General features: G+C 37.1%; 1 protein-coding gene across 1 annotated transcript in view; it reads left to right on the top strand.

Annotated features, from left to right (window-relative positions):
• The window catches only part of TMEM232 (transmembrane protein 232), a 222,839-nt gene extending 215,140 nt beyond the window's left edge, over positions 1-7,699 (top strand). Inside the window, exon 15 of the mRNA XM_066277857.1 lies at positions 7,079-7,699. Coding sequence (XP_066133954.1) covers positions 7,079-7,312 — 234 coding nt within the window. The 3' untranslated portion in view covers positions 7,313-7,699. The remainder of the gene's footprint in view (positions 1-7,078) is intronic.
• The last annotated feature ends 4,659 nt before the right edge of the window (positions 7,700-12,358 follow it).

Below are 12,358 nucleotides of genomic sequence, written 5' to 3'. Positions count from 1 at the left end.
TTCTTTGTATCTGATTGGAGAACCCCCTTTAGTAATTCCTGGAGTGGGGGTTTTCTGATGATAAATTCCCTCATGTTTTCTGTATCTGTGAATGTTTTTATTTCTCCTTCATATTTGAAGGATAGCTTTGATGGGTATAGTATTCGTGGCTGAAAGTTCCTCTCTTTCAGGACTTTAAATATTGGGGTCCACTCTCTTCTAGCTTGTAGAGTTTCTGCTGAGAAATCTGATGATAATCTAATGGGCCTTCCTTTATATGTTGTATTCTTCTTTTCCCTGGCTGCCTTGAAAATTTTTTCTTTGCCGTTGGTTTGTGCCAATTTCATTATGATATGCCTTGGAGTAGGTTTGTTGGGGTTAAGAAAACTCGGTGTTCTGTTTGCTTCTTGAACTTGAGGCTTTAGTTCTTTCCACAGGCTTGGGAAGTTCTCATCTATTATTTGTTTGAGTATGTTCTCCATTCCATTTTCTCTCTCTTCTCCCTCTGATATACCTATTATTCTTATGTTATTCTTTTTGATGGAGTCAGATAATTCTTGTAGGGCTATCTCATTTTTTTTAATTTTTGAGTCTCTTTCTTCCTCTCTCTGTTGTGCCTCAAGTTGCTTGTCTTCTATTTCACTAATCCTCTCTTCTATCTGACCTGTTCTATTAGCTAAGCTTGTTACTTCGTTTTTCAGCTCATGAGTTGAGTTTTTCATCTCTGTTTGATTTGTTTTTATAGTTTCAATTTCGTTGGACATATATTCTTTGTGTTCATTGAGTTGTTTTCTGAGCTCCCTAAATTGCCTTTCTGTGTTTTCTTGTATATCTCGGAGGATTTTTAGGATTTCTATCTTGAATTCTCTGTCATTTAGCTCCAAGGTTTCCAATATATTAAATTTTTTCTCCATAGATTTTTCCTCATCTAGCTGTGTTAGCTCTCTTTCTTTTTTATCCATGATATTCGATTTTCTCTTCCTTAATGACATCTGAGGGTGGTTTTGTTGATAGTATTAATGAGATTTAATAAAGAATAAAAAGTTTAAAAAATAATAAAAAAATAAAAATCGAAGAGTTGTTTTTTTTAAAAAATTAATAATGAAATAAAGAAAAATAAAATAAAATAAAAATTAAAAAAAAGGAAATTATTCCCCCCCTCCTTTTTTCCTCTCCTCTCCTCTCCCCTCTTTCTTGAGAAAATCTTGTGGTGTACTGTGAATTATAACATACAATGCCTTTGATGGAGGGCCTGAATTGGGGGAAAGTATTAAAGGGGCAAAAAAAAGAAAAAAAAAGGAAAAAAAAAGAGCGTATGGACCCACAAAAAACAAATAAGGAAAAAATTTGGGTCAAGAATAAAATGATTTGCTTTTAGGTGTTGGTTGTCTAAGAGTTATGATGAGAGAAATAACAGGAAAACGGAAAAATGGGGGGAGAAATTAAAAAATTACTATTGTATTTAGTGGAACAAGAACTAGATAATATGGAGAGCCAGGGATGGGAGCACTGCTAGTGAGTTAAAAAGGTGAAGTAAAAACCCCCCAAAATGCCACAAACATAAGTTTGAGTCCTAGATAAGATAATTTGTTTGTTATTGAGGTTTGAATGAGAGGAGATATAAAGGAGAAAGAAAGAAACTAATATAGAGGGAAAAAAGAAAGAGAGAGAGAGAAAAAAGAGGGAACCACTAAAAGAAGAAAAAAGAAAGGAGAGAGAGAGAGAGAGAGTTAAGGGTTTTGGAGTGCAACCCTCATAGAGAGAAAGGAAGAGAAGAGAAAAGATAATGGGAGATGTAACACTTATGGGTAGTGTAGTTCAAAGAGAGGAGAGAGTAAGACCGGTAGAGAGTTAATCGGCCAAATTGGAGGAGGAAAAAAAAGTATCAAGAATGAAGATAAGAGAAACAAACGAACAAATATAATAAAATGGGATAGGTTATAAAGTCTGCAGATTATTCTTGATTTTGAGAGGTTATCTTCTTGCTTTTTCTTTTCTTTCCCTCTTTCTGGTCGGTGACTCTGTACCCCGGGTTCTGCCCCTTTGGCACGCTCAGGTAGAGGTTTGCAGTTGATAAGTCTCTATGGCAATGTCATGTATTGTGCTTTAGTCTCATTGGCAGTCGAAGCTCATTAGCATTTATAGGCTCCGACAGTGAGAGAGTCCGTGTTCCTGGAGCCTTTCTCCTAGTCTTTCCTTCCTCAATTAGTAGCCTGATAATCCAGCTATGGGGTTGTTGCTGCCTCTGCCTGGATAGTAAGAGGCTCAAAGAGCTGGCAACTCCCCACTCTATTTCCACTCAGCACAGGGCTCTGGGTAAGGCTCAGTCAGTCAGAGCTGCTAGCATAATCAGGCGGGCTTTCCGCCCACTCAAAGACCTCTGGCTCTGCCACGCTGTCCGGTAACACAAGCGGGCGCCCACTTCTGGGGCGCTTGGAGGAAACTCTCACTCACTGTCTGCGACCAGGATATCCAGCCAGCTGTCTCACGCTCTGAGTGTAACCCCCAACCGCAGGGAAAATTTGCAGCGTTGGAATTGAGTCTCGCTCCGTCCCCATGCGCGGCTTTTGCAAGGCGCTGGGGCGGCCCGAGATTCCACTTTGGCCCACATAAAGGCCCCTGACTCTGCCCCTCTGTGCGATAACATGGGCTTGCACTGCCGAGGCACTCGGAGGAATCGCTCACTCTTATCTGCACGCGCAAAGCAGGATATGAGGCCTGCCGCGTTTCCCTCTGAGTGAAACACCCTCCAGCACGGAAAATCTCCACCGTTGGAATTAGTTCTCACTCCCTCCCGTGCGTGGCTTTCCCACGGCGCTGGGGCTGCCCAGAGACTCTGCTCTCAGCCCACAGAAAGGCCTCTGACCCTGCCTCTCCGTGGGGCAACACGGGCACCCACTTCCGCGGCTTAGGAAGAAATCTCTCTTCCACTAACTGCGCACCGACCAGGAGACCGGGTAAAATGGCCGCTCCGCTTGTCTTTCTTTGTTTGGGTTTGGCGCGAGTGTTAGCTTGTATTGCCCGGGTTGCCACAGGATCAGATTTTCCTCGGCTTGGATCTCTGAGCCACAGCCTGGTTCGGCCGTTTTTGCTGCGGGGGCCTGGATCTATTCACCCCCTTTGCCCGCCTCAGTTTCTATATTCACAGTTACCAGAGAAAGCCGCCCTGTTTAGGTTAGTGAGGAAGGCGGAGCATTTCTTACTCCCTATTTCCTTCGGGATTTGGTTATATATTTAGCCAATTTTTCACTCAATCATACCTTTGGGTGTATTGCGAAGCTTCTGGAAGCTCCAAGTATAGGTTTTTCTGTTTCTGGTTGAAGATCTTGTTGAGTTTTGGGGGAGATTTATCGGTATCGCTTCCTACCCCGCCATTACTCTGACGTCATCTCTATTTATTTATTTCTAATGCAATAGTAAATAGGATTGTTTTCTTAGTTTTCCTTTTTGATGGTTCATTTTTGGTATATAAAAATGCAACTGCTTTCTGGAATATATTTTGTATCCTGCTACTTTACTGAATTCATTTATCAGTTCTAATAGATTTTTGGTGGGATTGTTAGGGTTCTCATCCATGATTATTTTGTTGCATTATATTTAATTATTTTGAAATATAATAAGGGCTTATTTTATTTACATATCCTATTAAATTATAATTTATCATACAGCTAATATTTAAGCCACTCTAGCAATATCTACACGTATTAGAATTTGGAAACTGAATGATACCCTGAAAACACAAAATAAGACTTGAGTAGTATATTGTTACTTAATAATAAAGGTTTTCTGAACCTATATATCACATGTACAAGGTATGATAAAAATTTTCTAATGGTTCATAAATTATAGCATCTATATTATACCATTCACTCAACTGAATTATCTAGGATAGATTACAAGAGATAGCAAATTGCCCACATGCATATACACATATGTATTGTATAGTTTTAATAACAGGACAAAATTCTTTTGACTCAGTTTTTGCTGACTATTCTTTACCCTTGAAAGATTAGAAAGTCTTCAGTCACTTTGTGACTAAATTTATCCGCCTAGGGATAGTTGGAGAAACAGAGAACATTATTTTGAATGATAGAGCAGAGGCTAGGAAGAGAAGGCTAAGAAGTGGACCCTAAAAACTATCATCTTTTCCTCTGTCCAAAAGTATATGCATTATGTAAGTGATCATCACCTTGAGTATGTTTAAAGTGTAGCTATAGAAGGGTAAAGGAATCCTTTCTGAAAATAAATTTGATAATTGATAGGATCCAAATTGTTTGATACATGGCTAGCCTAATCAAATAGTTGTTTGTAGTATTTGATTTGGGAAGGCCTATGCAGTTTCTTTGAATATTACATTTAACAAAGTATTCATGTATATGCCACTTTCTTTCAAGTAGCTATAGCAGCAATGTTTTGTATGTGATATTTTACACTTCACAAAATGTTCTTACATTAGTTACTTTAAGCCTCACAAAAACCCCATAAAATATTTACCAATAAGAATGGTGGTTTACATTTCAGTTATTTTCTCAAGGTTTTACAGTTAGTAAATGACTGGTTATACACACAGAACAAGATCTTTGGACCCCAAGCTTAATTTCATTTTAATTCTCTCTCATTGTTCAATTTCCTGGTTTATAATCCCTAATGTGAATAAAGGTGTGAGTGGGAGGTATAATCTGTAAGATTGAGAATAAACAAAAACACAGCTACAGATTTAATTGTCCTGCTAAATCAATTGAATTTTACTGAGTGGCCATAGTAAGTAAGGAATAAGGCAGACACCTAATTGTTCAGCAGATATTCAGATACTGCTGGTATTCGATAGCATAATAATGGAATCCCTGAGTGAATGGGTTGAATAAAAGCAGTAAATGGTGCTTTATTATCAATTTTAAGCAAAACTGCCTTCTTCAAGCTGTAACATTAATGATAATATTGGCAGATAAAAATAAAGACAAGACACTGGTTTACCTAAATAGAATTTGTCATGGTCAACACAGAGAAAGATATTTCTGGGCTAGCAAAATGAAAGATGATAATGTTATGGTCAATTCCAGCCTTGCCAAGTCTAACAAGGGGGAAAGGGATAAAGAACAGCCTCCTAGAGTTTAGCTATATACCACATTCCTGTTTTTATGCATGCTCTATGGGGAGCACAAGTATTCTATGTTCCTGAGAATGTTTCAGAATTAATCTCCTGTTGATTTTTCACAATGTAGAGATCAAAGTCATGAGGTGCACTGAGAGATCTCATTTAAGAAAATTAGTTATCTGTTTATATACTGTCTTATTTCACCAGCTACTACTTTTATGATATAACATAAAATTGGTAGTTTTGTGAAACAGTTAATATCACAACTTAGTTTATTATATGAGAAAAAAATATGTCACAGATAAATATTACAGACTTTGTAGATTAAACCAAAGCATGAATTTCAGCCTAGGCCTGAATATTCAGGATATTTTGCCTCAACTTTCTAGATATTTTATGCCAAAATGGTTTCTCAGAAATGAAACTATATGAGTAATAACTGTGTGTAAAAACAGACTCAAAATAAGTGCAAGTAATTTTTGTATTTCTTATGTCCTTAAACTCTAATAAATAGATATGATTTTTATTATGCTTTTAAAAAATATTTACTCTGAGTATGTTGACATTTTTAAAACTTTTATTGCATTTGGAAGGTTTAGTGATATGTAATGGATTCTGAGATTTGGTTCTGCTTATTTATAGCTACATACTCCAGATAACAAATAGAAGTTATAATTCACAGCACTGGGGTAAAGCAATTTATAAGTTAATTGATAGACTGTTAAGTTGCTTGAGTGTATGCACGAGTGAAGGATGACAAAACAAGCAATGTAGGTAATATTTGTAGGAATTTCCACTATTTTATGCTAGGAGTCATCCTGCCTTGAACTTTTAATCCAGCCTAAAGAGGGCTTATCACCTCTTTTTACCCTTTCCTTTATGAAAAATATTAGAAAGGAAAACGGTCCTCCTGATGATGTTTGGTTGGAAGGCCACGCATTGTTACTTCCAATTCCTTAATCCCAGGGCCCTTGCCTCCAGAGAGGCTGTTATTTTTATGAGTTAATATGCTCAATTTTCATGGAGCTCTTGGATATTTTTAGTGGTCTGCTGCAAAACCAATATTTATTATCTGATTAATTTCATTTTTGACCTCACATATAATAGAAACTTTGTTTAAGGCCACAGGCACACAATGCAGTATGCAGATGATGTTTTGTTGAGTTGTACATTTGAAACCAGCATGGTTTTGTGAACCAATGTCACCTCAAAAAATTAAATAAAAAATATAAATAAACACAATGTAAAAAGGTATCACAATTTCTGCCTCTCACTTCGGTTTTTCTTTTTGCTTTGCTTTTGTTTGATTTTTATTTTATAATTCCATACTCTCATTTAAATACTAATATTGATGAAGAAAGAAAATTCATTTGGGATGTAGAAATATTAAACTTATTATCTTTTATTTTGAATGTTTGTTATTATTAAAAATGATAAGAAGGGTCTGACCAGGCAGTGGTGTAGTGGATGGAGAGTCAGACTGGGATGCAGAGGAACCAGGTTCAAAACCCCAAGGTTGCCAGCTTGAGCACAGGCTCATCTGGTTTGAGCAAGGCTCACCAGCTTGAGCCTACGGTCAGTGGCTTGAGCAAGGGGTCATTCGGTCTGCTGTAGCTCCCCTGGTCAAGGCAATTATGATAAAGCAATCAGTGAACAACTAAGGTGCCGCAACGAAGAATTGATGCTTCTCATCTCCCTTCCTGTCTGTCTGTCCTTATCTGTCTTTCTCTCTGTCTCTCCCTCTTTCTCTGTCAAAAAATATGGTAAGAGGAAATTCTGGTTTATTTGTGTGTATGTGTGCACGTGCATGTGTGTGTGTGTGTGTGACTGATATACTTTGATAAATGGCTTATATATTTTTCCAGTGTGGTAGACTATAAATTACTGAAGAAGATCTGTGAGAAAAACTAAGAGGATAATTGAATATAAGAATTTGCATTTTAAGAAGTTAAATTAATTTTTTCATCAAAATCTTATGTAAATGACACCTTTTCTCTGTAACAGTGGCAGCATGAGCTAAAGATACGACAGAAAGAAGATGCAATATGTGAGGCCAAAGAACGTGAAGATGAAGAGGTAAAAGAAAAAAATCACTTCAGAGAAATTATGAAGAGAAGAGAGAAGGAACTACACAAGCTAACCAAACCCTATGAGCTTCCTCCTGGGACAAGTAATTTCATTAGAAAAGAACACGACCTCCCAAAATTGAGATCCTCATGCCAGAAACATAGTGCATGAAAGAGACCAAAATAGCTACATGTTAGGAAAAGTTCTTCTAATTAACTAGAAACCGTCTCTTAGAATGAAGTTGTTATCCTGGCACTGGCCCTATAATAGTCATATCCTAGTCCTCAACTAACAGTTAACCCTTAATCATATTTGAGTGAAGTGATTTTACGAATTAAATGTTTTCAAGAATACAGCCAGACTTTTCCTAACTGACTCTTATCTTGTGATCATACAGCATACTTAATCAATGATTCTTAGAGTATTGATATTCATTGGACAATTAGATGGAAATGAATTGCAAATTTTTAATAAGTCACATATAAGAATTATTTCTCAAAAACCGAATGAGCATTAACTGATACTCCCATGATAGTTATCATACAAATAAAAGAAGTAAGGAACCTGCTTGGATTTGTATTTCATAGTCAATCTGTACCAAATCAAGCCACCTGTCAGAAGCTGTAATTTGATAAATTACTGCTTTTAAACAAATCTGGATGGGCCAGTCATCTCAGAATGAGCTCATCTTTAACATGTACCAGAGGAGATTCTTGAGACAGTGGTTTTACTTTGTCAGAGGAGTTTATGAGAAAGGATTTGGATGGCCTTGGAAGGTACAGTTAAGCTTATTAGTCATCTTTAAGATGGCAGGTCACTTCCTCGGGTGCTCTGAACCTGTGGGTAGGAGTAGTGGGGTGAGGTTCCTGTGATTCCTTACATTCTTTTTCTGAAAAATACATGTAATAACTACACCTCAATTTCCCACAGGTGACTTAGTACATTATCAGATATAGAGACAGGTACATTATCAGAGATGTCAAACTCAAAAGACTACCAGGTTACAAAGGTATCATAAATTAGTGACAGGGGCTAGAAAAACCTACTCTAGCCAAAGAAAGTTGCCATCACTTGTCTGTACTCTGCAATGTACGTCCAGTATTGTAGAATCGTCTAGTCTTTCAAGAAGAACACTTCAAATAGGATTATTTTTAAAATGAAAGTTGCTAAATTTCAAAATGTTGGCAACCGACTAAAAAAACTCACATTATTTTAGGTTAAATTTGACACATGGACTGCAAGTGTTGACCTGTATTATGTGAATTTAAAGTATTATTTTTTATTTAACATAACAATATATGGTTCCTCCCAAATCTTTCTCATTCTTTTTTTTTTTAAGGAAAAAAACAGAGGAAAATTCTTTATTAGTTATGGAAAATATTGCTAGGTGCTTCCCAAAGCCTGTTTCCATTTTTTTATTTAAAAAAATTTTTTATTGACTTTATTAGGGTGACACTAACATAATTATACAGGTTTCAGGTGCCCAATTCTACAACACATCTCTGCACTCTGTATTGTGTGTTCACTGCTCCCAGTAAGTCTGTCCACCACCATTTATGCCCTCATGCCCTCTTCTACCTGCCCCTCTCCTGGCAGTCACCACACTGCTGTCCGCATCCATGAGCTTTTTTTTTGGGGGGGTTGCCCTTTTTTGCACTATCCCTCTATACCCCTACCCAGCCTCCCTGCCCCCACAGCTTGTCCTGCTCTCAATGTATGTATCTGTCTCTATTTTGCTTGTTAGTTCATTTTGTTCCTGAGATTCTACATATGAGTGAGATAATATGATACTTGTCTCTCTAACTGGCTTATTTCGCTTAGCATAATGTTCTCCACGTTCATCCATTCTGTCATGAAAGGTACGATTTCCTTTTACTTTTTATTTTTTATGGTCATGTATTATTTCATTGTATAAATGTACCAGAGCTCTTTTTAAATCCATTCATTTACTGGTGTGCTCTTGGGCTGTTTCTAGGTATTGGCTATTGCAGTAAATAATGCTGCAGTGAACATAGAGGTGTATATATTCTTCTGAATTAGCATTTCAAGCTTCTTAGGATATATTCCCAGAAGTTGTCTCCTCAATATTTAAGTTCTCAGAGAAAATATTTGGCACCTGTCCAAATACTGTCATCAATATTTGCTTTCTTCACATGTGAAAAGAAATGTCCCCTACAGAAGGCCAGCAGTCCCTTTTCTACAAACCCCAACCCTTCCAAAATCTTGCCTCATCTATTAGTCATTATTGCTGGCCTGGGAAGTCCCTCCCCATCATTCACTACTAATCATGCAGGTCTCCGTTTGCTACTATCCTTCCATCCACACTACTCTTTTCTTACGGCCCACAGTGAGGTCAGCCTTACCAAACCCTGACTGCCCTTTGAAGACATAATCTTTCTATTTGGTTGTAGGGAAATGAAACCATTGGGCTGAAAATTGTAGGGAAGGAAATTTGGAGATTAAAGACCTTCAACAAATTCTGCTGTTTCAGAACTATTGTTTAGAAACTCGGTGCTTCCCAGTTTTTAACTTCTCTGAGGTTCTGAGGCATGGACTAGCCTGCTTTAAGGCCTCCCCATGGCAGATTTAGGTTATATTTTTTTCCTGTTCTGCTTAATTTCTACCCACTTGTTCACCTGCTTTCTAACTTCCACGATTTAATTTGTATTTTCCATATGCTATTATTACCTTTTCTTCTCATGGATTTCTTCTCTTTTTAAAATATTCTTTCTTCTATCACAGAAGTAGAGATGTAGAAGTATGCTACTTTACCCTCTGTTTACTTTTATTTTAAAGGGCAAATCTAGGTTTTTCTATATCCATTTCTCGTAAATTCTCTATCGATTTAGCATCCACTAAAGCAACTTCTTTTTTGTGTAAGTTAATCAGAGACCTTTTATCTTATTGAAAAGAAAGTATAGAAATTTTAGCTACTATAGTTTCACTGAATATTGGAAATTAAAAGACATGTATTAGGTGACAAAAGAGAGAAAAGATAAATTGTAAGTTCTGAGTAACAGAAACATTATAGTAAGCATTTCTTCAGTGAAATTTAAAAAAGAGAAATCAAAGGATTTGGAAAGTTTTGCAGGGCATGACAAAAAGAAGTTTTGAGAAGAAAATAGCCAAAACAGTATCTTCACTGTGGACATTAGCTGCGAGTGGGTGTTTGGAGAAAAGGGGCCTGTGGAGTAGAAGGCAGTTAAAAGTAGCTCACAGCTACAATAGGAATAGATTCTTTTGCTCTTATCAGTAAAAATCCTTTCTGGGACATATGACTATAACTGTCTACTGGTTGATTTTGAGTGACCTTTCTCAAAAAATTTTTTTATATCAAGAAATCCAAAGAAATTTACAATGTTTACGTAGTAAATACAGTTCCTTCTTGCCATATTCCACCATGCCCATTCCACTGTGTCCATACCTCGTGGTTTCGTAGTGGGGTGTTACAACCATGGCGCTTTTGACATTTTGAGCTGGATAATTATTTAATTGCAGGGGACCTTTGTGTGCATTTTCAGCTGTTTAGCAGCATTTCTTGGTCTCTACCCACAAAATGCCAGTGGCAGCCCTTCCCCCTCCTCCACTAACCAGAGTCCCCTCGGGAAAAATGGCTCCTGGCCGAGAATGATTGTTCAATAGTTTCACTGAAGTTGACCTCCAGATTTCATAGTTATCCTCTTAGGAATTGCTCGGTAAACTGCTCATAAATTAAGCTCTCACTTTTGGTTAGCTAGTGATTCTCAATTAAAATCACCATAGGTCTCATGAAGCCTCTTCATTCCTCCTCACATCTCCACTTGCTGAAGTGGCAACATGAACAAGAGCACCTCTGTTTGTTTGATACGTGATTAGCTGATGATATTTATCATCCCACCCTGTGGGTTAAAGACCAAGAGGGGTCCATGAAAACCTGCTCTGCCAGTGCCCACATGAAAAAGACATGTCTGGTGGTACTTCCAGCCCACACTGCACTGCACAGCCAAGAGCTTGCCACTGAGACAAAGTATTTGTAAGGCTCCTTGTACTAAATTCTAGCTATTTTCTCAGACGTATTTGAAAACTTAGAGCAAAACTCATTTTAAATTATCATCTTCTACAATATAAAATCATATATTTATATAGTTTTGCAAATTCTGTTGATGATTGGGTTACTTGAGCTATGCACATTTTTCATAGTGAGATAGATTTCAAGGATAATTTGGCTTTCATGTTATTCAAGCCTACTTTTCTCTCTAATCATCCCAGCTAAGGGACCTATTTACATAATACCTAGTGCCTTGTTATTTCTTATTCCTGCTTCATTGGAAAGCCCAAAAAATCCATTTCCAAAGTAATTTTTAGTTGAAGGATGCTTATAGTATCCAACTTTCTAGTAAAGTTTCCCAAGTTGACTTTATTTTGGAAAACATAGATTCTCTTTTATGAATTAATAAACAAGCTAGAGGCTAAGCATTTGAAAATCACCAGTGCAACTTTTTTATACAATGTCAGACTATTGGCAACCTAGTGATGCTTGGATATCTATATTTGCTCTCAAATTTCTTTTTAAGGACATTCATAACTTTATTTCATTGGAAAATTGAGTTTGAGTAAGTGCTATATTCTCAGGCCAATTGACCATAGGTAGCTTCCTGGTGGGTCCAATTCAACCAAAAGCCAAAGAAAGGAAATACAATGCTGAGAAAATGTCTTTCAATTAAATTAAACAACCGGTGCTCATTCCCCCTACTTGGTTTAGGGAAGAGAGTGAAAAACCGAAAACTCAGTTATTCCCTAATGGACCAAATAATAAATGTTTGAAGTCCCTTGAAGAGGAAATTAAACCTCGGAGCCCACACAGGGCAATACGAGGATGATAAGAGAAATGACTAGCTCATAATATTTTAGTCCTAGGAGAGATCTTAGAATTAATAGTCTAATGTTCTCATTTTACAGATGGGAAAACAGCCCTTGCAGTTCACCAAGCTCAACATGAGACATTCATTAGCTCATTCAATACAACAAAACTATGAAGTAGGTGAAAGTATGTTTCCTTTAAATTGTGAGGAAACAAAGGCTTTTGGAAGTTAATGTGCTAAAATGTGCCTTGTAAGAAATGTAGGTCTGTAGGCACTTGGGCACTGCCCTACACCCCCTCAAAGACTTGGCAAACTAGTAGCAAGCAGAAATATTATGGAAGGCCCCAGTTTGGAGTTCTACCTTTAATAACATGAT

The sequence above is a fragment of the Saccopteryx bilineata genome, chromosome 4 (genome assembly GCF_036850765.1).
Source record: "Saccopteryx bilineata isolate mSacBil1 chromosome 4, mSacBil1_pri_phased_curated, whole genome shotgun sequence".
Taxonomy (NCBI): Eukaryota; Metazoa; Chordata; class Mammalia; order Chiroptera; family Emballonuridae; genus Saccopteryx; species Saccopteryx bilineata.
This window is presented reverse-complemented; position numbering and strand designations above follow the sequence as displayed.